Here is a 25,043-nt window from a genome sequence, read left to right on the forward strand (position 1 = left end):
AGGACATCAAGTGGAAAGATGGGGTTGCCATCCCACAGTCAAAAGCTCTAACCCAGAATTGTTTCTGTCTGAAAGAACTACTGGAAAAAAAATGGAGAAAAGCCTAAGGAAAAGGAGATCCAGTGACAGGCGCAAATTGGGATCCAGCTCAATAAGAGGCATCAAGGCCTGACACTATTACTGATGCTATGGTGTGCTCACAAAAATGGGCCTATCATGACTGCCCTCTTAAAGACCCAACCAGCAGGTGAAAGAGTCAGATGCCGAAATTTACATGCAACCAATGGACAGAAGCTGGGAACCCCTGTGGTTGAATTAGGGAAAAGCTAGAAGAAGCTGAGGAAGAGTAGTTGAAGGAGGAGGACCAACAGTCTCAAATAACCTGGAACTCCCAGGATCTCTCAGACACTGAGCCACCAAACAGGCAGCATACACCAGCTGATATGAAGCCCCCAACACATATACAGCAGAGGACTGCCAGGTCTGGACTCAGTTAGAGAAGGTGCATTTAACTCTCAAGAGACTTGAGGCCACAGGAAGTAGGGAGGTCTGGTGGGGTGGGGGTAGGATGGTGGGGATATCCTCTTAGAGATGAGGAGTGGGGGTGTGGGAGCATGAGGCAAGGAGGTATGGGATGTGAAACAATCAGAGGGTGGACAAGGAGGGGGATAAAGTCTGGACTTTAAAAAAAGATTAAGGAATAAATTTTAAATAATTCACTACATTAGTGTGTGGAATTTCGGTACAAAGGACTATTTGCCACTCACTTATTCATTTAGATTTTGTTTGGAAGTTAATATAAAGAGGCTCTTACACTTAAACAAGAAAATGATTAAAGATGTTTAAAAATAAAGGAGTTCTATTTTGACTCTGAAGGTATACCTCCTAGTTAACTTTGTAATCATTTCACGGGGGTTAACTTCCTTCTTAGAATCATCAGAATTACAAGGATTAAAGAGCCTTTCAAACTCTGTTTCATAGGAGACAAAAATGTTAGTGAATTTTTTATTTGGTTACAATGTACCAGCAAGTGAGAAATATGTATGCTTCATTAGTCTGAAGATGGGAAAGGAGAAGAGTACTTCAGAGTATGCTTCATAATGTCTCTTCACTATCTACATCAAAAAGCATATCGTAGTTGTTGGTCTCCATGTTCATCAAACCCTAAAACAGAAAAGCACTTCTTACTAAAGAAACTCCCAAGGATACAAATATGAAAGATTCTGTGCAAATGATGTATAGATGTGCTATGTTTAGTTAAGCAGGATAATTATAGTGTTAATAAACTATGAGGTACATCTGAGGTCAAATTCCCAATTTATCATTTCATGTCTTGAATAAGTCCTACAAAGTCATTAGGATTTTACAGATAATATCAGTCATTTCAGTAAGAAATTATTCAAAATAGCAAGTAGTTAAACTTTTTGATTCCTAAAACATATTTCGTTTCCTAAGGACATTTTATGGACCATGTGCAACATACCTCCATGGACTTCTCATGCATGTCTTCAATTGCTTCCAGGGTCTGACTCTGACTACATTCGGACAGTTTTAATGCTTCTTGTTCTTTTTGATAATTGTTCTACAAATGTAAAAGGAAAACATTACTGTAACAATTCTGTTCATTTTTGTTGTTACTGCCATGCAGCATGAATGCTAGGCTAACAACCAACCACTTAATGTATTTCCAATACTAAAATGTTTACGTGAGCAAAAATAATTCCATATGAAAATTAAAAGGAATAGTTTTCCAAGTGATTTAACATTTTAACAACTATTATGACTAAATATACTTATATTTTTAAGTAACATGAAATACAATTATACTTCCAATTGTGGGTTAATAAAACTTTTTTTTTTTTTATTAGGTATTTAACTCATTTACATTTCCAATGCTATACCAAAAGTCCCCCATATCCACCCACCCCCACTCCCCTGCCCACCCACTCCCCCTTTTTGGCCCTGGTATTCCCCTGTACTGGGGCATATAAAGTTTGCAAGTCCAATGGGCCTCTCTTTCCAGTGATGGCCGACTAGGCCATCTTTTGATATATATGCAGCTAGAGTCAAGAGCTCCGGGATACTGGTTAGCTCATAATGTTGTTCCACCTATAGGGTTGCAGATCCCTTTAGCTCCTTGGCTACTTTCTCTAGCTCCTCCATTGGGAGCCCTATGATCCATCCATTAGCTGACTGTGAGCATCCACTTCTGTGTTTGCTGGGCCCCGGCATAGTCTCACAAGAGACAGCTACATCTGCGTCCTTTCAATAAAATCTTCCTAGTGTATGCAATGGTGTCAGCGTTTGGATGCTGATTATGGGGTGGATCCCTGGCTATGGCAGTCTCTACATGGTCCATCCTTTCATCTCAGCTCCAAACTCCGTCTCTATAACTCCTTCCATGGGTGTTTTGTTCCCAAATCTAAGGAGGGGCATAGTGTCCACACTTCAGTCTTCATTCTCCTTGAGTTTCATGTGTTTAGCAAATTATATCTTATATCTTGGGTATCCTAGGTTTGGGGCTAATATCCACTTATCAGTGAATACATATTGTGTGAGTTTCTTTGTGAATGTGTTACCATACTCAGGATGATGCCCTCCAGGTCCATCCATTTGGCTAGGAATTTCATAAATTCATTCTTTTTAATAGCTGAGTAGTACTCCATTGTGTAGATGTACCACATTTTCTGTATCCATTCCTCTGTTGAGGGGCATCTAGGTTCTTTCCAGCTTCTGGCTATTATAAATAAGGCTGCTATGAACATAGTGGAGCATGTGTCCTTCTTACCTGTTGGGGCATCTTCTGGATATATGCCCAGGAGAGGTATTGCTGGATCCTCCGGTAGTACTATGTCTAGTTTTCTGAGGAACCGCCAGACTGATTTCCAGAGTGGTTGTACAAGCCTGCACTCCCACCAACAATGGAGGAGTGTTCCTCTTTCTCCACATCCTCGCCAGCATCTGCTGTCACCTGAATTTTTGATCTTAGCCATTCTGACTGGTGTGAGGTGGAATCTCAGGGTTGTTTTGATTTGCATTTCCCTGATGATTAAGGATGTTGAACATTTTTTCAAGTGCTTCTCTGCCATTCGGTATTCCTCAGGTGAGAATTCTTTGTTCAGTTCTGAGCCCCATTTTTTAATGGGGTTATTTGATTTTCTGAAGTCCACCTTCTTGAGTTCTTTATATATGTTGGATATTAGTCCCCTATCTGATTTAGGATAGGTAAAGATCCTTTCCCAATCTGTTGGTGGTCTTTTTGTCTTATTGACGGTGTCTTTTGCCTTGCAGAAACTTTGGAGTTTCATTAGGTCCCATTTGTCAATTCTCGATCTTACAGCACAAGCCATTGCTGTTCTGTTCAGGAATTTTTCCCCTGTGCCCATATCTTCAAGGCTTTTCCCCACTTTCTCCTCTATAAGTTTCAGTGTCTCTGGTTTTATGTGAAGTTCCTTGATCCACTTAGATTTGACCTTAGTACAAGGAGATAAGTATGGATCGATTCGCATTCTTCTACATGATAACAACCAGTTGTGCCAGCACCAATTGTTGAAAATGCTGTCTTTCTTCCACTGGATGGTTTTAGCTCCCTTGTCGAAGATCAAGTGACCATAGGTGTGTGGGTTCATTTCTGGATCTTCAATTCTATTCCATTGGTCTACTTGTCTGTCTCTATACCAGTACCATGCAGTTTTTATCACAATTGCTCTGTAGTAAAGCTTTAGGTCTGGCATGGTGATTCCGCCAGAAGTTCTTTTATCCTTGAGAAGACTTTTTGCTATCCTAGGTTTTTTGTTATTCCAGACAAATTTGCAAATTGCTCCTTCCAATTCGTTGAAGAATTGAGTTGGAATTTTGATGGGGATTGCATTGAATCTGTAGATTGCTTTTGGCAAGATAGCCATTTTTACAATGTTGATCCTGCCAATCCATGAGCATGGGAGATCTTTCCATCTTCTGAGATCTTCTTTAATTTCTTTCTTCAGAGATTTGAAGTTTTTATCATACAGATCTTTCACCTCCTTAGTTAGAGTCACGCCAAGATATTTTATATTATTTGTGACTATTGAGAAGGGTGTTGTTTCCCTAATTTCTTTCTCAGCCTGTTTATTCTTTGTATAGAGAAAGGCCATTGACTTGTTTGAGTTTATTTTATATCCAGCTACTTCACCGAAGCTGTTTATCAGGTTTAGGAGTTCTCTGGTAGAATTTTTAGGGTCACTTATATATACTATCATATCATCTGCAAAAAGTGATATTTTGACTTCCTCTTTTCCAATTTGTATCCCCTTGATCTCCTTTTGTTGTCGAATTGCTCTGGCTAATACTTCAAGTACTATGTTGAAAAGGTAGGGAGAAAGTGGGCAGCCTTGTCTAGTCCCTGATTTTAGTGGGATTGCTTCCAGCTTCTCTCCATTTACTTTGATGTTGGCTACTGGTTTGGTGTAGATTGCTTTTATCATGTTTAGGTATGGGCCTTGAATTCCTGATCTTTCCAAAACTTTTATCATGAATGGGTGTTGGATCTTGTCAAATGCTTTTTCTGCATCTAACGAGATGATCATGTGGTTTTTGTCTTTGAGTTTGTTTATATAATGGATTACATTGATGGATTTTCGTATATTAAACCATCCCTGCATCCCTGGAATAAAACCTACTTGGTCAGGATGGATGATTGCTTTAATGTGTTCTTGGATTCGGTTAGCGAGAATTTTATTGAGGATTTTTGCATCGATATTCATAAGAGAAATTGGTCTGAAGTTCTCTATCTTTGTTGGATCTTTCTGTGGTTTAGGTATCAGAGTAATAGTGGCTTCATAAAATGAGTTGGGTAGAGTACCTTCTACTTCTATTTTGTGAAATAGTTTGTGCAGAATTGGAATTAGATCTTCTTTGAAGGTCTGATAGAACTCTGCACTAAACCCATCTGGTCCTGGGCTTTTTTTGGTTGGGAGACTATTAATAACTGCTTCTATTTCTTTAGGTGATATGGGACTGTTTAGATGGTCAACTTGATCCTGATTCAACTTTGGTACCTGGTATCTGTCCAGAAATTTGTCCATTTCGTCCAGGTTTTCCAGTTTTGTTGAGTATAGCCTTTTGTAGAAGGATCTGATGGTGTTTTGGATTTCTTCAGGATCTGTTGCTATGTCTCCCTTTTCATTTCTGATTTTGTTAATTAGGATTTTGTCCCTGTACCCTTTAGTGAGTCTAGCTAAGGGTTTATCTATCTTGTTGATTTTCTCAAAGAACCAACTCCTCGTTTGGTTAATTCTTTGAATAGTTCTTCTTGTTTCCACTTGGTTGATTTCACCCCTGAGTTTGATTATTTCCTGCCGTCTACTCCTCTTGGGTGAATTTGCTTCCTTTTTTTCTAGGGCTTTTAGATGTGTTGTCAAGCTGCTAGTATGTGCTGTCTCCCGTTTCTTCTTGGAGGCACTCAGCGCTATGAGTTTCCCTCTTAGAAATGCTTTCATTGTGTCCCATAGGTTTGGGTACGTTGTGGCTTCATTTTCATTAAACTCTAAAAAGTCTTTAATTTCTTTCTTTATTCCTTCCTTGACCAAGGTATCATTGAGAAGAGTGTTATTCAGTTTCCACGTGAATGTTGGCTTTCCATTATTTATGTTGTTATTGAAGATCAGTCTTAGGCCATGGTGGTCTGATAGGATACATGGGACAATTTCAATATTTTTGTATCTATTGAGGCCTGTTTTGTGACCAATTATATGGTCAATTTTGGAGAAGGTCCCGTGAGGTGCTGAGAAGAAGGTATATCCTTTTGTTTTAGGATAAAATGTTCTGTAGATATCTGTCAGGTCAATTTGTTTCATAACTTCTGTTAGTTTCACTGTGTCCCTGTTTAGTTTCTGTTTCCACGATCTGTCCTTTGAAGAAAGTGGTGTGTTGAAGTCTCCCACTATTATTGTGTGAGGTGCAATGTATGCTTTGAGCTTTACTAAAGTGTCTCTAATGAATGTGGCTGCCCTTGCATTTGGAGCGTAGATATTCAGAATTGAGAGTTCCTCTTGGAGGATTTTACCTTTGATGAGTATGAAGTGTCCCTCCTTGTCTTTTTTGATAACTTTGGGTTGGAAGTCGATTTTATCCGATATTAAAATGGCTACTCCAGCTTGTTTCTTCAGTCCATTTGCTTGGAAAATTGTTTTCCAGCCTTTCACTCTGAGGTAGTGTCTGTCTTTTTCCCTGAGATGGGTTTCCTGTAAGCAGCAGAATGTTGGGTACTGTTTGTGTAGCCAGTCTGTTAGTCTATGTCTTTTTATTGGGGAATTGAGTCCATTGATATTAAGAGATATTAAGGAAAAGTAATTGTTGCTCCCTTTTATTTTTGTTGTTAGAGTTGGCATTCTGTTCTTGTGGCTGTCTTCTTTTTGGTTTGTTGAATGATTACTTTCTTGGTTGTTCTAGGGCGTGATTTCCGTCCTTGTATTGCTTCTTTTCTGTTATTATCCTTTGAAGGGCTGGATTCGTGGAAGGATATTGTGTGAACTTGGTTTTGTCGTGGAATACTTTGGTTTCTCCATCTATGGTAATTGAGAGTTTGGCCGGGTATAGTAGCCTGGGCTGGCATTTGTGTTCTCTTAGTGTCTGTATAACATCTGTCCAGGCTCTTCTGGCTTTCATAGTCTCTGGTGAAAAGTCTGGTGTAATTCTGATAGGCCTTCCTTTATATGTTACTTGACCTTTCTCCCTTACTGCTTTTAATATTCTATCTTTATTTAGTGCATTTGTTGTTCTGATTATTATGTGTCGGGAGGAATTTCTTTTCTGGTCCAGTCTATTTGGAGTTCTGTATGCTTCTTGTATGATCATGGGCATCTCTTTTTTTATGTTTGGGAAGTTTTCTTCTATTATTTTGTTGAAGATATTAGCTGGCCCTTTAAGTTGAAAATCTTCATTCTCATCAATTCCTATTATCCGTAGGTTTGGTCTTCTCATTGTGTCCTGGATTACCTGGATGTTTTGAGTTAGGATCCTTTTGCATTTTGTATTTTCTTTGACTGTTGTGTCGATGTTCTCTATGGAATCTTCTGCACCTGAGATTCTCTCTTCCATTTCTTGTATTCTGTTGCTGATGCTCGCATCTATGGTTCCAGATCTCTTTCCTAGGGTTTCTATCTCCAGCGTTGCCTCGCTTTAGGTTTTCTTTATTGTGTCTACTTCCCCTTTTAGTTCTAGTATGGTTTTGTTCATTTCCATCACCTGTTTGGCTGTGTTTTCCTGCTTTTCTTTAAGAGCCTGTAACTCTTTAGCAGTGCTCTCCTGTAAATCTTTAAGTGACTTATGAAAGTCCTTCTTGATGTCCTCTATCATCATCATGAGAAATGTTTTTAAATCTGGGTCTAGATTTTCGGTTGTGTTGGGGTGCCCAGGACTAGGTGGGGTGGGAGTGCTGCGTTCTGATGATGGTGCGTGGTCTTGATTTCTGTTAGTAGGATTCTTACGTTTGCCTTTCGCCATCTGGTAATCTCTGAAGCTAGCTGTTTTAGTTGTCACTGTTAAGAGCTTGTTCTTCAGGTGACTCTGTTAGCCTCTATGAGCAGACCTGGAGGGTAGCACTCTCCTTAGTTTCAGTGGGCAGAGTATTCTCTGCAGGCAAGCTCTCTTCTTGCAAGGCAGGTACCCAGATATCTGGTGTTCGAACCAGACTCCTGGCAGAAGTTGTGTTCCACTCACTAGAGGTCTTAGGATCACGTGTGGAATCCTGTGTGGGCCCTTGCGGGTGTCAGGCGACTCAGCTGGCAAGGTAGCCGGGGCTCGAGTGGAGTGGAAGGGGTTTGTATCCCAGATCAAGCCCGGGTAGCCTGCTTCCCTATGTACCGCAGTCTCAAGTTCCACGCGATTGGATTGGGGTAGGCGCTGTGTTCCACTCACCAGAGGTCTTAGGGTCCCGTGGGGAGTCCCGTGTGGGCCCTTGCGGGTGTTGGGCAAGACTCTGCTGTCAAGGTAGCCCGGGGCTCGAGTCTCGAGTCGAGCGGAAGGGACTTGTGCCCCAGATCAGGCCCGGGTAGCCTGCTTCCCTATGTACCGCAGTCTCAAGTTCCGCGCGATTGGATTGGGGCAGGCACTGTGATCCACTCACCAGAGGTCTTAGGGTCCCGTGGGGAGTCCCGTGTGGACCCTTGCGGGTGTTGGGCAAGACTCTGCTGGCAAGGTAGCCCGGGGCTCGAGTCTCGAGTCGAGCGGAAGGGACTTGTGCCCCAGATCAGGCCCGGGTAGCCTGCTTCCCTATGTACCGCAGTCTCAAGTTCCGCGCGATTGGATTGTGGCAGGCACTGTGATCCACTCACCAGAGGTCTTAGGGTCCCGTGGGGAGTCCCGTGTGGACCCTTGCGGGTGTTGGGCAAGACTCTGCTGGCAAGGTAGCCCGGGGCTTGAGTCTCGAGTCGAGCGGAAGGGACTTGTGCCCCAGATCAGGCCCGGGTAGCCTGCTTCCCTATGTACCGCAGTCTCAAGTTCCGCGCGATTGGATTGGGGCAGGCACTGTGATCCACTCACCAGAGGTCTTAGGGTCCCGTGGGGAGTCCTGTGTGGACCCTTGCGGGTGTTGGGCAAGACTCTGCTGGCAAGGTAGCCCGGGGCTCGAGTCACGTGTCGAGCGGAAGGGACTTGTGCCCCAGATCAGGCCCGGGTAGCCTGCTTCCCTATGTACCGCAGTCTCAAGTTCTGCGCGATTGGATTGGGGCAGGCACTGTGATCCACTCACCAGAGGTCTTAGGGTCCCGTGGGGAGTCCCGTGTGGACCCTTGCGGGTGTTGGGCAAGACTCTGCTGGCAAGGTAGCCCGGGGCTCGAGTCTCGAGTCGAGCGGAAGGGCAATAAAACTTTTTTTATGAGAAATTGTTTGCCATGCTGCAGAGACTGGCCTTAGCCTCTCAAGTACTTAAGTTTATAGGCATGCACCATGTAAACATGAACTTGGTAAAATCCTAGCCCTGGAAGCTTAACTCTAGCTAGTGTTAATGCTTTTACCATATGGTGGCCTCCTTTTTCTCACTAGCAGAAGTAATCCCAGGATGTGGTTCATTACCTCATCTCTGTATCTAGCCCCCACCTAAGGTGTATGTGCCATGTCTTCTACTTTTTCTTCCTTTCTTAAGGATGCCTTATACTTATTCTTTACTAAGTCCAACATCTTCACTTTTCTCAACTATTGTCAAGAGTTTCAGCAATTGTAACTGTTATTTTAAATTCATGACTTTAGCTGGTCGTCAGTGTAATGCCTATAAAACTAACTTTTATAAAGTTTGAGTTAGAATGATCACAAGATCATGAATAGACTTGATCACTTAAAGATACCCTGCCTCGAAATAAAGTGTAAAAAGATGTCTGGGGACAAAGTTTAGTGGTAGATTTGTTTTCTCTAGGTTCCAATCTCAAGTAACACATGGAAGAAGTAATATAAATTTCTCTTTGTATTCTTTATGTTGGCAGACAACCATGGTAATTTGCATTTAAAAAAATTAAGACAAGCCGTTTCCACCTTTTCTCATTCTGCTACTAGATTCCTATTTTGTCCTTTATTCACTGTGATCAGTTTTGTACCTCACATTTCCACTCAAATCATCCTGATTAAGTACAATGACCTGCACTTTGTGAAGTTTCCCTTTAAAAAAATGGACACGTGCATACATATGGAGACAAAGGATTAATATTGGGTGTCTTCTTTGGTTGCATCCCACTGTTTGGGAGACAGGGTCTCAATGAACCTAGAGCTCATCCATTAGGCTACAACTGGTGGCTAGGAAGCTCTGTGAATCTTCTTATCTCTGAACTAAATCTGAGTTTGGTGGTTCTAAAATGCTCACCACCACACCAACTTTTATTGTTGTGGTGGTTTGTTTTTAGTTTTGCTAGTTTGTTTTGTTGTTGGTGGTGTTGGTGGTAGTGGTGGTGGTGGAGGTGTGTGCGTGCATGCTTATTCAGGGAATATAAACTCGAGTCTCCATGCCTACAGTGAGAAAGATTACCAAATAAACCATCTTCCAGCCCTGCAAATCTATTTTGTTTGGCCAATTAGCAACATATGACAAAGTTAGTGAACTTTTCTTCCTTAAATGTTTTCCTTCACTCATGGTAGTTTTATTTGTACCAATCGTTCTCTTCCCTTACTGGTTCACTCTCACCCCCCACCCCCACCTCATGCAGAATTACAAATATTGAATTACTCTGGGAGTCTGTCTTTAGACTCCTCATATACATGGATGGTTACTCCCCCTTGAAATTTCATCCAGGGTTCAAGGTTTAAAAATTGCCTTCAATTGGAGTATTCATTTACTTTTTATCTTTAGTCCCTATCTCTTTCCAGAACTGACTCATAATGGCGGCTTCCTCAATGCCTTCCCAGGCAGGAATGGATCTCCTGTTCATTTCAAATTGAATACTTCTCAAACTATTAACCAATGAAATAAAAAATAGTTAATATGGTCATCATCTCAGATCTTACTTGGAAACTATGTGATGACTACAGTCATTGGTACAGTAATGGAGAGATGATCTAAAATAGTTTGGTGATATTCTTCCACAGGAATATTCTGCCAGGGCTGTTGAGAAAGGTTGTTTCTACCCACTGTTGTTACTAAATTTGTACTAAGTTTAAAATTGTAAGAACTGACTTGCCAGTTTGAGTTGGCTTTCGAATATTAACAACAGAGTCCAGATGACACCAGTAAGTAAGCTTTCTCTCTCCTTTCCACTGTACCTGAGGCTGACATAGTGTGCTTCCTTTTGTAGAAACTGGTAATCCTCTCTTCATCTTTCAGCAAAAGTCTGCCTCTTGAAAATTTATAATCTGGTCTACCAGAAAATACCTAGTGGTTTTCATTGATATAGTATATGATCATACTTCTCTGCTTTACAATTCAGTAGGACTAGAACAGAACCAAGGATAGATAGATAATGAAAATTAACTTCGTTGCATGTGCCCAACACAAGGCTAGTTTCTCCATTCCTATTTGATACTTAGTTATTCTAGGTTAATTATAAAGTTAGTTATGATACCAACCACTGATTTTTCTTGTTCTTCATTGAATTTCTGTATATCCATATCAAATTTCTGCTCACACAATTTGTTGTTGATCTTCTTTCTGTAAAGCACAGTAATAAAAGCAGTCACATTTCATACCTATATGAAAAAGAACACTCAAAACAAATTAAATTGACCATTTCATACTATAAAAAGAAAAACAGCAGTAAAAAATTATCTAATGGGAAATCATTATAGTTTTTTTCCCCTGAAAGATTATCAGAGAAGTCTTCTTTTATGTTTTAGCTTTTCAAAAATTAAAGAAGTTTTAATACATATATATCTTATTTTAGAAAATTAATTGTATTTCAAAGTATTTTTTCATTATTTTCTATCAAATATAATGTCTAATTTATTTTCCTATATTGATTCAGTTAAGACTTAGTGCAAAACATAAGTCAATTAAAATATACAAATTGTCTGCATATGTAATTGATTTTTTCCATATTGTTAAACATAATAAACAACAAATTACACTTCTAAGATTTTGTGCAAGACTTCTGTGTTTCCACAATGAATGTAAATCAAATTTTAAAATCTCATTAACAGGTACTTAAAGTAGAAAATAAAAATTTTCACAGATTTCTAAGATTTAGATTTAGTTTCCTTGAAGGCATGAAGTTATAGGGTTAACTGCTTAGACAAAATCAAAGACACACATTTTTACTAAAAGCTCAGTAATGTTTTTTTTTTCAACTTCAGCCACATATAATTTTTAAAATGATACAAATGTGACCCTACAAAACTAACAACTCTACCTCTCCCATTTGTTCGTTTGCCAAAGTCATTCTAATTTCTGTTTGAATTTTTTTTTGAAAGAATCTGTGATATAAATTTCCATGTGTTTTCTCTTTATGTGACTCCAGGTCCAAGGTGTCTGAAATAATCATCTTATATGTATGGGCAACAGGCACATATGTGGTACACATATATACCTGTAAGCAAAACACTAATACACAAATATGTCTGAAAAATAGGTATTAAGAGCATTGTTTCTTAAGCCATTTAAGACGTTTTGGGTCTATGATCCTAGTCTAGGAAGCTTAGTAGGAGATTTCCAGTGTAAAGGACAACATAGGTTACATAGGAAAATTCCAGCCAGCCTGACATACATAGTGAGACTATATATCAAAGACAAATTATTATCCTCTAAGAAAGCTTATGCAACATTCAATTACATATAATTTAAAATAGATTCTATGGGATCTGAGTTTCATTCCCTCACTGGTTAGTAAATTTGTCTTTCACTTTCAGTTACATAATTCATTTTATAAAAATCAGTGAGGGGATTGGTGAGATGATTCATCAGTTAAGAGCACTGGTTCCCTTCCAGAGATCTGAGAATGGATTCCCAGCTTCCACAAGGTTGCTCACAACCTATAACTCCAGTTCCAGGGAATTCAATGCCTTCATCTGGCCTCCTGAGGTACAAGACATACAAGCTGTGTACAAACACACAATCAAGCAAAACAAACATACCCATAAAATAAAATTTAAAAAAAAATAAGTAATAAGGGTTATATTAAAGAATTCATTTTTCCATTGTGTCATATAAAGAAAAGCACAGAGGAGTTTTAGAAAAGAAACTGACTTAATATAAAATTAATACTGGGTCAAAGAAATACTGTTGTATGTACAGAATTTTGTATACATATCACTTAGCTTTGAATACATGGAATGTAGAAAAGTTTACATCATTTTTTTCCTCTAAAAATCCCTTCAATGCAGTTATGAAGATGCCTCAGTAATAAATAGGGTTTACTGTGAAAGGAGGACGTTCGCAAGTTTGATTCTAGTACCCATTTGGAAAACTAACCATGGATGGTTGCTTCTACAATAGCAGCACTGTGGTAGGCAGAGTGAGAATTGCTAGGACTTGCTGGCTGCTTATCTAGCTACATGTTCAGTGAAAGAGCAGGTCTTACGGGAATAAGGTGGGAAGAAATAGAGCAAAACCCAACATCCTCCTCTGCCCTCCACATGTGTATATATGAAACACAGACACAAATATACGAAAAAATTAAAATTAAGTTTAATTAATGTCACACCTGTTGAAAAAGCACCATTTTCACTTCTGTACCACAGGCAAAAATAAGTCCATGATGCTAAATCAAAAATATTTGCAAGTGTCCATGTCATGAATAGATCTTGGGTGCTGACCTAGTCCCACAATACCCAGAGTAAGCTCAAATCCCAGGTGCTCTAACACTCCCAGGATCACAGGAATGGCCCCAACATCAGGATTAACTTAGTCCCTAAGGATCCAGGGACACGGGAACTCCTGCCTTTCCAGTGGCATGGATTCCTTCTGGTCTGAAACTGCACCTGGATCAGACCTGGGGTACTGGCTCTGCACCCACTCTTAAAACACCCAAAGGGAGCACGACTCCCAGGTATTCTGAAATGCTCAAGATCACAGGATCACAGAGGAAGCTCGACTCCCAGGAGATCAGACACACCCAGGAACACTGGAGTTCTGACAGAAGAGCACAGCTGAGGGCACAACATCTTTCCCAACAACCTGTGTATCTGGGACCCCCACAAGAACCAGGGAAACAAAATCATCCTCCCGGCCAGAGGCACAGGTTCCTTGCAGTATGCAACTGTGTCTAGAGAAAACCTAGGGCTCTGGCACCCCACCAAATCTTGCAACACCAAGAAAACGTTTAACCCCCAGGAGCTCTGACACAGCAGAATCTCAGGAGATTGGTCACACCAGGATTTCAAGATCCAAGAGGCAGCATGACTTCCAGGAGCTCAGACACCCCCAAAATATCAGGATCCCAGGATCCCAAGATCTCAGAGACAGCTGGACTCCTATGAGTTCTGACACAACTAGGATTACAGGAGGGACAGGCTCCAGACAGAGACAGCAAGGGAAGGTAGCACCAAAGAAAACGAGATGGCATGAGGTAAGTGCAAGAATATAAGCAATAGCAACCAAGACTAGTCGGCATCATCATAACCCAGTTTGGCCACCAGAGCAAGTCTTGAATACCTCAACATATTGGAAAAGAAAGATTCAGATTCAAAATCACATCTCATGTTGATGATAGAGGTCTTTAAGAACAAAAATAGTTCCATTAAAGAAATACAGGAAAACAGCTAGAAGCCCTTAAAGAGGAAACACAAAAATCCCTTAAAGAGTTAAAGAAAACACAATCAAACAGGTGAAGGAATTGAACAAATACCATCTAGATCTAAAAATGGAAATACAGAATAAAAACTCACAAAGAGAGATGAACCTGGAGAAAGAAAACCAAGGAGACATAAATGCAAGCATCTCCAACAGAATACAAGAGATAGAATAGAGAATCTCAGGTACAGAAGATACCATAGAAAACATTGACACAACAGTGAAAGAAAATGCAAAATGCAAAAATCTCCTAACCCTAAACATCCAGGAAATCCAGGACACAATAAGAAAACAAAACCTAAGGAAAATAGGTATAGAAGAGAGAGAAGATTCCCAAGTCAAAGGGCCAGCAAATATCTTCAACAAAATTATAGAAGAAAACTTCCCAAACCTAAGGAAAGATGCACATGAACATACAGGAAGCCTACAGAACTCCAAATAAACTGGACCAGAAAAGAAATTCCTGCCGACACATAATAATCAGAACAACAAATGCACTAAAGATAAAATATTAAAAGCAGTAAGGGAAAAAAGTCAAATAACATAAAAAGGCAGACCTGTTAGAAATACACCAGACTTCTCACCAGAGACTATAAAAGCCAGAAGATTCTGGACAGATGTTATATAGACCCTGAGAGAACACAAATGCCAGCCCAGGCTACTATACCCAGCAAAACTATCAATTACCGTAGATGGAGAAACCAAAGTATTCCATGATAAAATCAAATTCACACAATATCTTTCCACAAATCCAAACCTTCAAAAAAATAGATGGAAAACTACAACACAAGGAGGGAAACACTACACCATACAAAAATCAAGAAAGAAATCTTCTTTCAAGAAACCCCAAAGAAGATAGCAATATAAACATAATTCCACCTCAAACAACAAAAGTAACAGGAAACAACCAACAGTCACTGGTCTTTAATATTTCTTCATAGCAATGGATTCAATTCCCCAATAAAAGACATAGAGTAATAGACTGGATACATAAACAGAACCCAGGATTTTGCTGCATACAGTAAACCCTCCTTAGTGACAAAGACAGACACTACCTCAGAGGAAAAGTCTGGAAAAAACTTTGCAAGCAAATATTTCCAGGAAACAACATGTAATAGCCATTCTACTATGGAATAAAATCAACTTACAACCAAAAGGTTTTTGTTATTTTTTTTTGTTATTGTTTTGTTTTTGTTTTTGTTTTTGTTTTTTAAAGATAAGGACGGTCACTATACTTGTCAAAGGGTGAATCAACAAAGATGAACTCACAATTCTGAACATCTATGCTCCAAATGCAAGGGCAACCAAATTCATAAATGAAACTTTACTAAAGCTCAAAGTATATATTGTACCCTACATAATAATAGTGGGAAACTTCAACACCCCACTCTCAGCAACGGACAGATCCGGGAAACAGTAACAAAACAGAGACACTGTGAAACTAACAGAAGTTATGAAACAAATGGTTTTAACAGATATCTATATCTATAGATATCATAGAACATTTTATCATAAAACAAAAGAATGTGCCTTCTTCTCAACACCTCATGATGCCTTCTCCAATACTGACCATATAATGGGTCACAAAACAGGCTTCAACAGATACAAAATATATAAATAATCCCATGCATCCTATCAAGTCACCACGGACTAAGGCTTATCTTCAATAATAATAGAAATAAGCCAGGCATGGGGGCACATGCCGTTAATCCCAGCACTCGGGACACTGAGGCAGGTGGATTTCTGAGTTCAAGTCCAGCCTGGTCTACAAAGTGAGTTCCAGGACAGCCACGGATACACAGAAAAACACTGTCTTAACCCCCCAAATAATAATAATAATAATAATAATAATAATAATAATAATATAAATAATAGAAAACCCATATATATACACGTGGTAGGTGAACAACAGTCTAATCAACGATAACTCGGTCATGGAAGAAATTAAAGACTTTTAGAGTTTAATGAAAATGAAGCTACAACATATCCAAACTTATGGGACACAATGAAAGCATTCCTAAGAGAAAAACTAATACCTCTGAGTGCCTCTAAAAAAGAAACTGGAGAGAACATACACTAGCAGCCTGGCAGCACAGTTAAAAGCTCTAGAACAAAAGGAAGCAAATTCACCCAAGAGGAGTAGAAGGCAGGAAATAATCAAACTCAGGGCTGAAATCAAACAAGTGGAAACAAAAAGAACTATACAAAGAATCAACCAAACCAGGAGCTGGTTCTTTGAGAAAATCAACAAAATAGATAAACCCTTAGGCAGACTAAAGAGAGGGCACAGAGTCAGTATCCAAATTAACAAAACCAGAAATGAAAAGAGAGACATAACAACAAAAACTTAGGAACCCCCCCCAAAAAAAATCATCAGATCCTACTATAAGAGCCTATACTTAACAAAACTTGAATATTTGGATGAAATGGACAACTGTCTAGACAGATATCAGGTACCAATTTAAATCAGGATCAAATAGACCCTGTAAACACTCCTATAACCCCTAAAGAAATAGAAGCAGTTACTAATAGGCTCCCAACCCCCTCACAAAAAATAAAAGCCCAGGATCAGATGGGTTTAGTACAGAATTCTATCAGACCTTCAAGGAAGACCTAATACCAATACTCTTCAAACTTTTATGCAAAATCAAAAGAGAAGGAACACTATTCAATTTTCTATGAAGCCACAATTACACTTATACCCAAAACATACAAAGACCCAAATGAAGAAAGGGAACTTGAGACCAGTTTCACTTATGAATATTGATGCAAAAATACTCAATAAAATTCTGGTAAACCTAATCCAAGAACATGTTAATATGATCATCCTTCATGATCAAGTGTTCTTCATCCCAGGGATACAGGGATGGTTCAATATATGGAAATCCATCAGCGTAATCCACTATGTAAAAAATCTTGAGGAAAAAAAACAGTATTATCTCATTAGATGCTGAGAAATCATTTGCAAAAATTCAATAACTCTTCATGATAAAATTCTTGGAAAGATCAAGAAGTCAAGGCCCATACCTAAACATAGTAAAAGCAATATAGAGCAAACCAGTATCCAACATCAAATTAAATGGAGATAAACTTGATGCAATCCCACTAATATCAGACAAGACAAGACCACTCTCTTCCTGCCTATTCACAGTAGTATATAATATAGTAGTATTTTATAGTACTAGAAGTTATATCCATAGCAACTATATAACAAAAAGAGGTCAAAGGGATAAAAATTGGAAAGGAAGAATTCAAAATATCACTATTTGCAGATGATATGATAGTATATGTAAGTGACCCCCAAAATTCCAACAGAGAACTCCTAAACCTGATAAACAAATTCAGCAAAGTGGTTGGATATAAAATTAACTCAAGCAAATCAGTAGCTTTCCTCTACTCAAAGGATAAACAGCCTGAAAAAGAAATTATGGATACAACACCCTTCACAATAGTCACAAATTATAATACCTTGGTGTGACTCGAACCAAGCAAGCAAAAGATCTGTATGATAAGAACTTCAAGTCCCTGAAGAAAGAAATTGAAAATCTCAAAAGATGGAAAGATCTCCCATGCTCATAGATTGGCACAATTAATTTAGTAAAAATGGCCATCTTGCCAAAAGCAATCAACAGATTCAATGCAATCTCCATCAAAATTTAAACTCAATTCTTCATAGAAATAGAAAGAGTAATTTGAAAAATCATTTGGAATAATAGAAATCCAGTATATCAAAAAACTATTCTCAACAATAAAAGAACTTCAGGGGGAATCATTCCCGAACTCAAGCTGTATTATAGAGAAATAATGATAAAAATGTATGGTAATGGTACAGATACAAGTACTTCATGAAATTCACAGGCAAATGGATGGATCTAAAATATATAATCCTGTGTGAGGTAACCCAATCCCAATAGAACAAACATGGTATGCACTCACTGATAAGTGGATATTAGTCTAAAAGCTCAGAATACCCAAAATGTAATCCACAGACCACATGAAGCTCAAGAAGAAGGAAGACAAAAGTGTGCGTGTTTCAGTCCTTCTTAGAATGGGGAACAAAATACTCCTGGGAGGAAACATGGAGATAAAGTACAGAGCGGAGACTGAAGGAATGACCATCTAGAGTCTGCCCAAACTGTGTATCCATCCCATATGCAGACACCAAACCCAGTCACGATTGTGGATGCCAACAAGTGCTTGCTGACAGGAGCCTAATATGACTTTCTCCTGAGAGGCTCTTTCAGAGCTTGGCAAGAACAGAGGCTGATGCTCACAGCCAACCATCAGACTGATCATAGGGTTCCCAGTGGAGGAGTTAGAGGAAGGACTGAAGGATTTGAAGGAGTTTGCAACCTTATAGGAAGAACAACAATATGAATGAACCAGACCTCCCAGAGCACCCAGGGACTAAGCCATCAACAAAAGAGGGGGTCCCATGGCTCCAGTGCATATATAGCAGCAGATGGCCTTGTCAGACATCAGTGGGAGGAGAGGTCCTTGGTCCTGTGAAGGTTCAATGCCCCAGTGTATGCACATGCGAGGGTGGGGAAGTGGGAGTGGGTGGGTGGGTGAACACCCTCATAGTATCACAGGGAGGGGTAATGGAATAGGGAGTTTCTGGGGTGAAACCAGGAAAGGGCTATTATTTGAAATGTAAATAAAGATATTATCACATAATAAATAAATTAAATTAAAATAAAAATATTCACAAAATACTACATATAAATAAGTCATTAAGATGCCATATAGTATATTAATCAATATTATCTAATATATAAATTATGTTAATACTATATAGTTTAAACAAATTATATATCCAAAAATGTACCTTCAAAATTTCCCAGTATATTTTGTACTGGAGATCTGTGAAGTAATTAAAGCTTTAAAAAGTAAGGATGCTGGGGATACAGTTTGATGGCTCAGCTTTAGTCCTACAAGCAGGACGATGAGAGTTTGACCCACAACATTACAGCCTCCAAGAAAACCATTCAAATTAAGGATTAATCTTATAGAAATATTGTTTATAGTATATATCATATTTCAATTATTAATATACATTACTTGCTATACAATCAATTAAACTTTTCTCGAAGTACTTACACTAAGAAGGAAATAGTAAGTTTGAACATATTACCGTGTATCTCCAACTACTTCTTCAGGATTTGCATTCCCATCATCATGAGTTACTGGATTCTGTACTGGGTTCGTAATAAAACAAGATATTAAAACAATTATGTTATTTTGCAAATTTTAATGAAATACTTTGTGATCATTCAGGCATAGTGCCAACATTAGGTTTTAAAGCAGATCTATTATTTGCCTAGAAGTTAAACAAAATCAAGTAATGTCTAATTGTCATCTAAAAATATGTTTTAAGCTATTTATTTATATGTTGTGATTAAAGAAAAGAGATACAATATGAGATTTTTGATCTCCTTTACAAGCCTAAGAAGAACAACTGAGAAAAAAAGGAAGTGTAACATCAATGCCCATCATTAAATATCTGGTACCTTCCATAAGGTCCAATTCTGAAGCATTCCTAACTTGCTGTTCACCACTTAACAAATTCCAGTTTTCCATTGGTGTCTCTACAGAACGTGCAAAACGCTGCCATTCCTCTGAGAAACTTACATTTTCTGATTTAAAATAAAAAAAGAAATTTTCTCAAGCCTTTTGAATAAAAAATCACTTAAACTAATAAAATTGAAATATAAAATAACATTAAGGAATGATGTTTACAAAAACAGCACTTCATAATTGCATGAAGGGTTTAAAGATAAAACCATATTTCTATTACCCTCTGATTTAATACTAAAGACTTTAGTATTTAAACATGGAACACAATAGTTGGCTTCAAAGATAGCCATTAATAACCTTAACTTTAATATGTACACATTTTTAAAAAGAATTATTTAAGTTGAATAAAGTATCTTGGTCTTCCTTACTATAAAAGAATAGAGGTTTGTTATTTTTTAGTTTAAAACTCTCTCTCTCTCTCTCTCTCTCTCTCTCTCTCTCTCTCTCTCTCTCTCTCTCTCTCTCTCTCTCTTTCTCTCTTACACACACCACACACACACACACTATGATGGCTTTAACTGTGACTTCATGTGGGTTTATATCTAAACATAGGAGGATCTGCATGTTGGTCCCATTCCTGCAAGGTTTTTGATAAGTTAGAGCAAATGTGTCTGCATCTCAATCTCCAAATAAAATCATAGTTGCTATTATCACAACCAAGCTCCTCAATCTTTTTCATCGAAATACAAATCTAAATTATAAAGTTCTGTCTGGCTGGACATATATTTCACTACTACAGCAAGAAGCTCTGGGTTCAATCTTCAACTATGAAAAACCCCCACAAATTTTAAAAGTAAAAAATAAAACAAGCATGTTTCCTCAGGTCCCAGTACATTTGTAAGGCTGAGGACTTCAGTTTCAAGGCCAGTTCAAGCTGCACATGAGGTTTCAGACACTCCTGAGATACAGAGTTAGAGCTTACTTCCCTAAACCAAAACAACACATAAATAAACACAGCCTGGCCTGAAGTATGTCTGAAGTTCCAGCACTTCAGAGGCTGAGAGGAGCCTCGGGATTTTGAGGCCGTGTGGATCCTATATATACAAATTTCGGCAATCTGGCCTTTCAACACCAGGTAGAAGAAAATGAAGACTCGTCTTCAGTTTGTTTTTAATCAATTTCTGTCGGGTAGCAGCAGCACAGAAAAGGTTCTAGTCTGTTTCTGCCACTAACTGACCTCCAGTTTACTCACACTTCACATCCCCAGGCCCAAGGAAGACTTTCAGGGTCTCCAATTCCATGGCCTTCCTGCTTTCTGCTAGATGCTAGGCTTTTCAAACTCCTGCCCTTAGTGAAGTTCTCCGTTTTTCACCGCAGAGGTCTAAGTGGGTAAAGTCGATTGTGAACCCAGCAGCAGTGCTATCCGGAGTCCAGGGAGGGTCACCTCCTCTCCTTACTCTGGAAGTAACAACTCCGCCCGCCACCTTCACCCCACCCGGACCCCCACCTGAACCATTATTAACCATCTTTTAACAGGTCACTGACTACCTCCACAGAGACTTCCCCCTACCATGCTTCCTCAAGAAACTTCCCTTCCTCAAGAACTCAGCTTCGTGGCCACCACAAAGCATACTGGGTAACAGGGTTTGGGCAGCTGTAAAACAATCTCAGCCAAGCCCCTTGCTGACTGGCCGTGTTTGCACATGCTTACAAAAGTGAGAGAGGCTCTATCAGTCATCTGTCATCCAAGGAGCAAAAAAGAGGTAGTATTTTAGCTGCCACTACTACCCAGAAGCTTTCCATTTTCCAAGTTTGCAATACTAACTTGAAACTTAAAATAAAATGAACCCTAAAGAAGACTCTCCTACTTTGTTTCAGTTGAAGGGGCTGTTATGTGTATTTCGGATTTGTTTTATTTATTTAACTAACGTGCTTTTGCATGTTTGTATTTGTTCAACATGCATGTCTGGTGCTCATAGAAACTAGAATAGGATGCCAATTCCCCTGGATCTAGAATTACAAATGGTTGTGAGCCATTATATGGGTCCTAGGAACTAAACCTTGGTTTTCAAGCAACAAGTGGTCTTAATTTGAAAGCTAACTTTCCATCCCTGTCCTGTGTGTGTTTTAAGGTATGCTGGATCATTTCTCTCGATAGATGTTTATTTTTAATATACAGTGGAGATTATAGAAATATGACACTTTCCTAATATTGTCTATTTCCAGAAAAAGAAAAAAAAAACATAATTTTAAAGGATTCTGTAAATCATAAAAAGAGATTCAGCAAAAATGATGTTTATACATTTCAGTATATGTGTGCAGAAGAAGGCTTTATTCTCAATCATATTCCAACTTACATTTTTTGTTTTTTTGTTTTTCCAGACAGGGTTTCTCCGTATAGCCCTGGTTGACCTAGAACTCAACCTGTAGACCAGGGTTGCCTCAAACATAGAAATCCCCTGCTTCTGCCTCCCAAACGCTGGGATTAAAGGCATGCGCCACCACTGCCTGATCCAAATTAAATCTTCAGAGACAGGGTCTCTCTGAATCTGCAGCTCACCAACGTCACTAGCCTGGCTAGCCAGCTAGCTATCTCTACCTACTCAGCACTGGACTGCAGCCTGCATTTTTAAAGTGGATTCTAGGTCCCCACCTTAAGTCCATATATTTTCAAGGAAAGCACTTTACCAAGTGAGCCATAATTCTAGCCACTCTGCAAGGTTTGTTATGTTGCTGTAGCCACTGTCTTTTTATATGGGGGGTGTATTTCTCTAATCATGCCTAAATTTAGGTTCCTAAAATGCTTAATGCTGGTTTTGTTTGTTTCCTTATAATAGCCAATTGCATTTCTTGCTCACTTTACAGTTAATTGGGCAAACTGGGAAAACTAACATTTCATTTGCAAGGCTTATTGCTGTGTTTTGTTTGTTTGGTGGGTGTTTTGTTAATTTCGTGTGTTGGTTGGGTTTTGTTTTGTTTTGTTTTGTTTTTTCACCACTGAAGATGAAACTCATAGCTTTTACATGGTGCTGTACCACTGAGGTACACCTTCAGCTAATCTTTGTTTCTGAATGTTGGGTGAGTAGTCATCTGTATGTGTTTTAAAGAAAACTACAATTACTGTGAAACCTAAAATTATCCTCTTATGCTGTAGGGTTTATAGAGATCTGATGCCATCTTATGTCCTCTTCAAACAACAGGCAAATATCTCCAAAAACACCTACCTCCAGATTTATCCAACATACTGTCTTGTTCATCTCTGTGAAGAAAGGACAATAAAATGTTAAAGCTAGAAATATAGTGGACTGGTAGAGCATTTGCCTAGCACACAAAAAAAATTTACACAGGAACTTCTTTTAATTATTTAGAATAAATATATAATGTTTGGTTTGGAACAAATGTCATATGCATATAAAATACATGGCAGACAACCAAAGTGAACCTGAATTACTTACTTTTAACAATTCATACATTTACAACACACAGTAGTTTATTCATAACTCTCCCACACTTGCTGAGACCCTTCTTCTTCCCAGATGGTCCCCCTCTTATTTTTATTATGTTTCTCCTTTTGTTTGTGTGTATATCTGGGAAGATCCCATGCAGGTGGGTATATTGTCCTAGTTGCTATGTGTTTGTGATGACAAGGACTTAAGGACCCCAAGCTGGGCTTGAACTCAATATATAGCTGCATCTGACCATGAATTGTTGATTTTCCTGAATCTACTCCTCCAGTGAAGGGATCACAAACACTACTTTTGAAGTACTCTATTGAACTGGGAAAAATTGAAAATATTACCTTATATCTTCATCTGCTTCTACGTGAGGCGGCATATTCTCATGTTTGCCAAATGCTGGCCTCTTTACTATATTGACAATAGAAAATGGAAACATTTGAAAGTATGCTATATAAGTAATAGTTAATAAAGTATTTTCAATTTGCATTTCTCTGGAAAAACTGCCCATGTGAGTTTTTCAAACAGTTTTATAAATGAAATAATTACATCAAGGTTATTGAGGATACAAGGAGAAAACAAAACTTAAGGATAATAGGTATAGATGAGAAGTAAGATTTCAGACTTAAAGGGCCAGTGAATATCTTCAACAAAATTATAGAAGAAAACTTCCCTAACCTAAAGAAAGAGATGCCCATGAACATAAAAGAAGCCTACAGATCCCCAAATACTTTAGACCACAAAAGACATTCCTGCCATCACATAATAATCAAAACACCAGATGCACACAAAAAAGAGAATATTAAAAGCAGTAAGGGAAAACAGTTCAAGTAACATATAAAGGCAGACCTATCAGAATTTCACCTAACTTCTCCCCAGAGACTATGAAAGCCAGACGATCCAGGACAGTTGACATACAGACCCTAAGAGAGCACAAATGCCAGCCAAGGCTACTATAAACAGTAAAACTCTTTTACCATAGATGGTGAAACCAAGGTATTCTATGACAAAATCAAAATTACACAATATCTTCCAACAAATCATGCCCTTCAAAGGATAATGAAGGGAAAACACCAAAACAAGGAGGGAAATTACATTCTAGAAAAAGCAAGAAAGTAATCTTGCAGTAAAACTAAAAGAAGATGGCCACATGAACAAAATTCCATTTCTAAAAACAAATATAACAGGAACCAACAACAACTTTTTCTTAATATCTCTTAATATCAGTGGACTCAAATCCACAATAAAAAGACATAGACTAAAAGACTTAATGTGTAAGCATGACCCAGCATTTTGTTTCATATAAGAAATAAACCTCACAGACAAAGACAGATATTACCTCAGAGTAAAAGTCTAGAAAACAATTTTCCAAGCAGATGGTCACAAGAAACAGGCTGGAGTAGGCATTCTAATATCAAATAAAATTGACTTTCAACCCAAAGTTATCAAAAAAGACAAGTAGGAACACTTCATATTCATCAAAATTAAATTTACCAAGAAGAACTCCCAATTCTGAACATCTATGCTCCAAATGCAAGGGCAGCCACATTCATATAAGAAACTTTAGTAAACCTCAAAATACACATTGCACTGCACACTATAATTGTGGAAGACTTCCAAACCCCTCTCTCATCAATGGACACATCCTGGAAACAAAAACTAAAAACAGACACAGTGAAACCAACAGGAGTTATGAAACAAATGGATTTAGTTGATATCTATAGAACACTGTATCCTAAATCGAAAGGATATCCCTTCTTCTCAGTACCTCATGAGGCCTTCTCCAAAACTGACCATATAATCAGTCACAAAACATGCCTCAACAGATATAAAAATATTGAAATAATCCCATGCATCCTATCAGATCACCACAGACTAATGCTGATCTT

General features: G+C 38.5%; 1 protein-coding gene across 1 annotated transcript in view; it reads right to left on the reverse strand.

The window, feature by feature from the left end:
- Window positions 1-976: 976 nt before the first annotated feature.
- Gm14525 (predicted gene 14525) overlaps window positions 977-25,043 on the reverse strand; it is a 29,859-nt gene continuing 5,792 nt past the window's right edge. Inside the window, exons 3-9 of the mRNA NM_001162364.2 lie at window positions 23,499-23,565; window positions 22,924-22,958; window positions 19,693-19,818; window positions 19,317-19,380; window positions 11,026-11,107; window positions 1,484-1,582; window positions 977-1,164 (exon numbers count right to left, since the gene is read on the reverse strand). Coding sequence (NP_001155836.1) covers window positions 1,096-1,164; window positions 1,484-1,582; window positions 11,026-11,107; window positions 19,317-19,380; window positions 19,693-19,818; window positions 22,924-22,958; window positions 23,499-23,565 — 542 coding nt within the window. The 3' untranslated portion in view covers window positions 977-1,095. The remainder of the gene's footprint in view (window positions 1,165-1,483; window positions 1,583-11,025; window positions 11,108-19,316; window positions 19,381-19,692; window positions 19,819-22,923; window positions 22,959-23,498; window positions 23,566-25,043) is intronic.

The sequence above is a fragment of the Mus musculus genome, chromosome X, assembly GCF_000001635.26.
Source record: "Mus musculus strain C57BL/6J chromosome X, GRCm38.p6 C57BL/6J".
Taxonomy (NCBI): domain Eukaryota; kingdom Metazoa; phylum Chordata; class Mammalia; order Rodentia; family Muridae; genus Mus; species Mus musculus.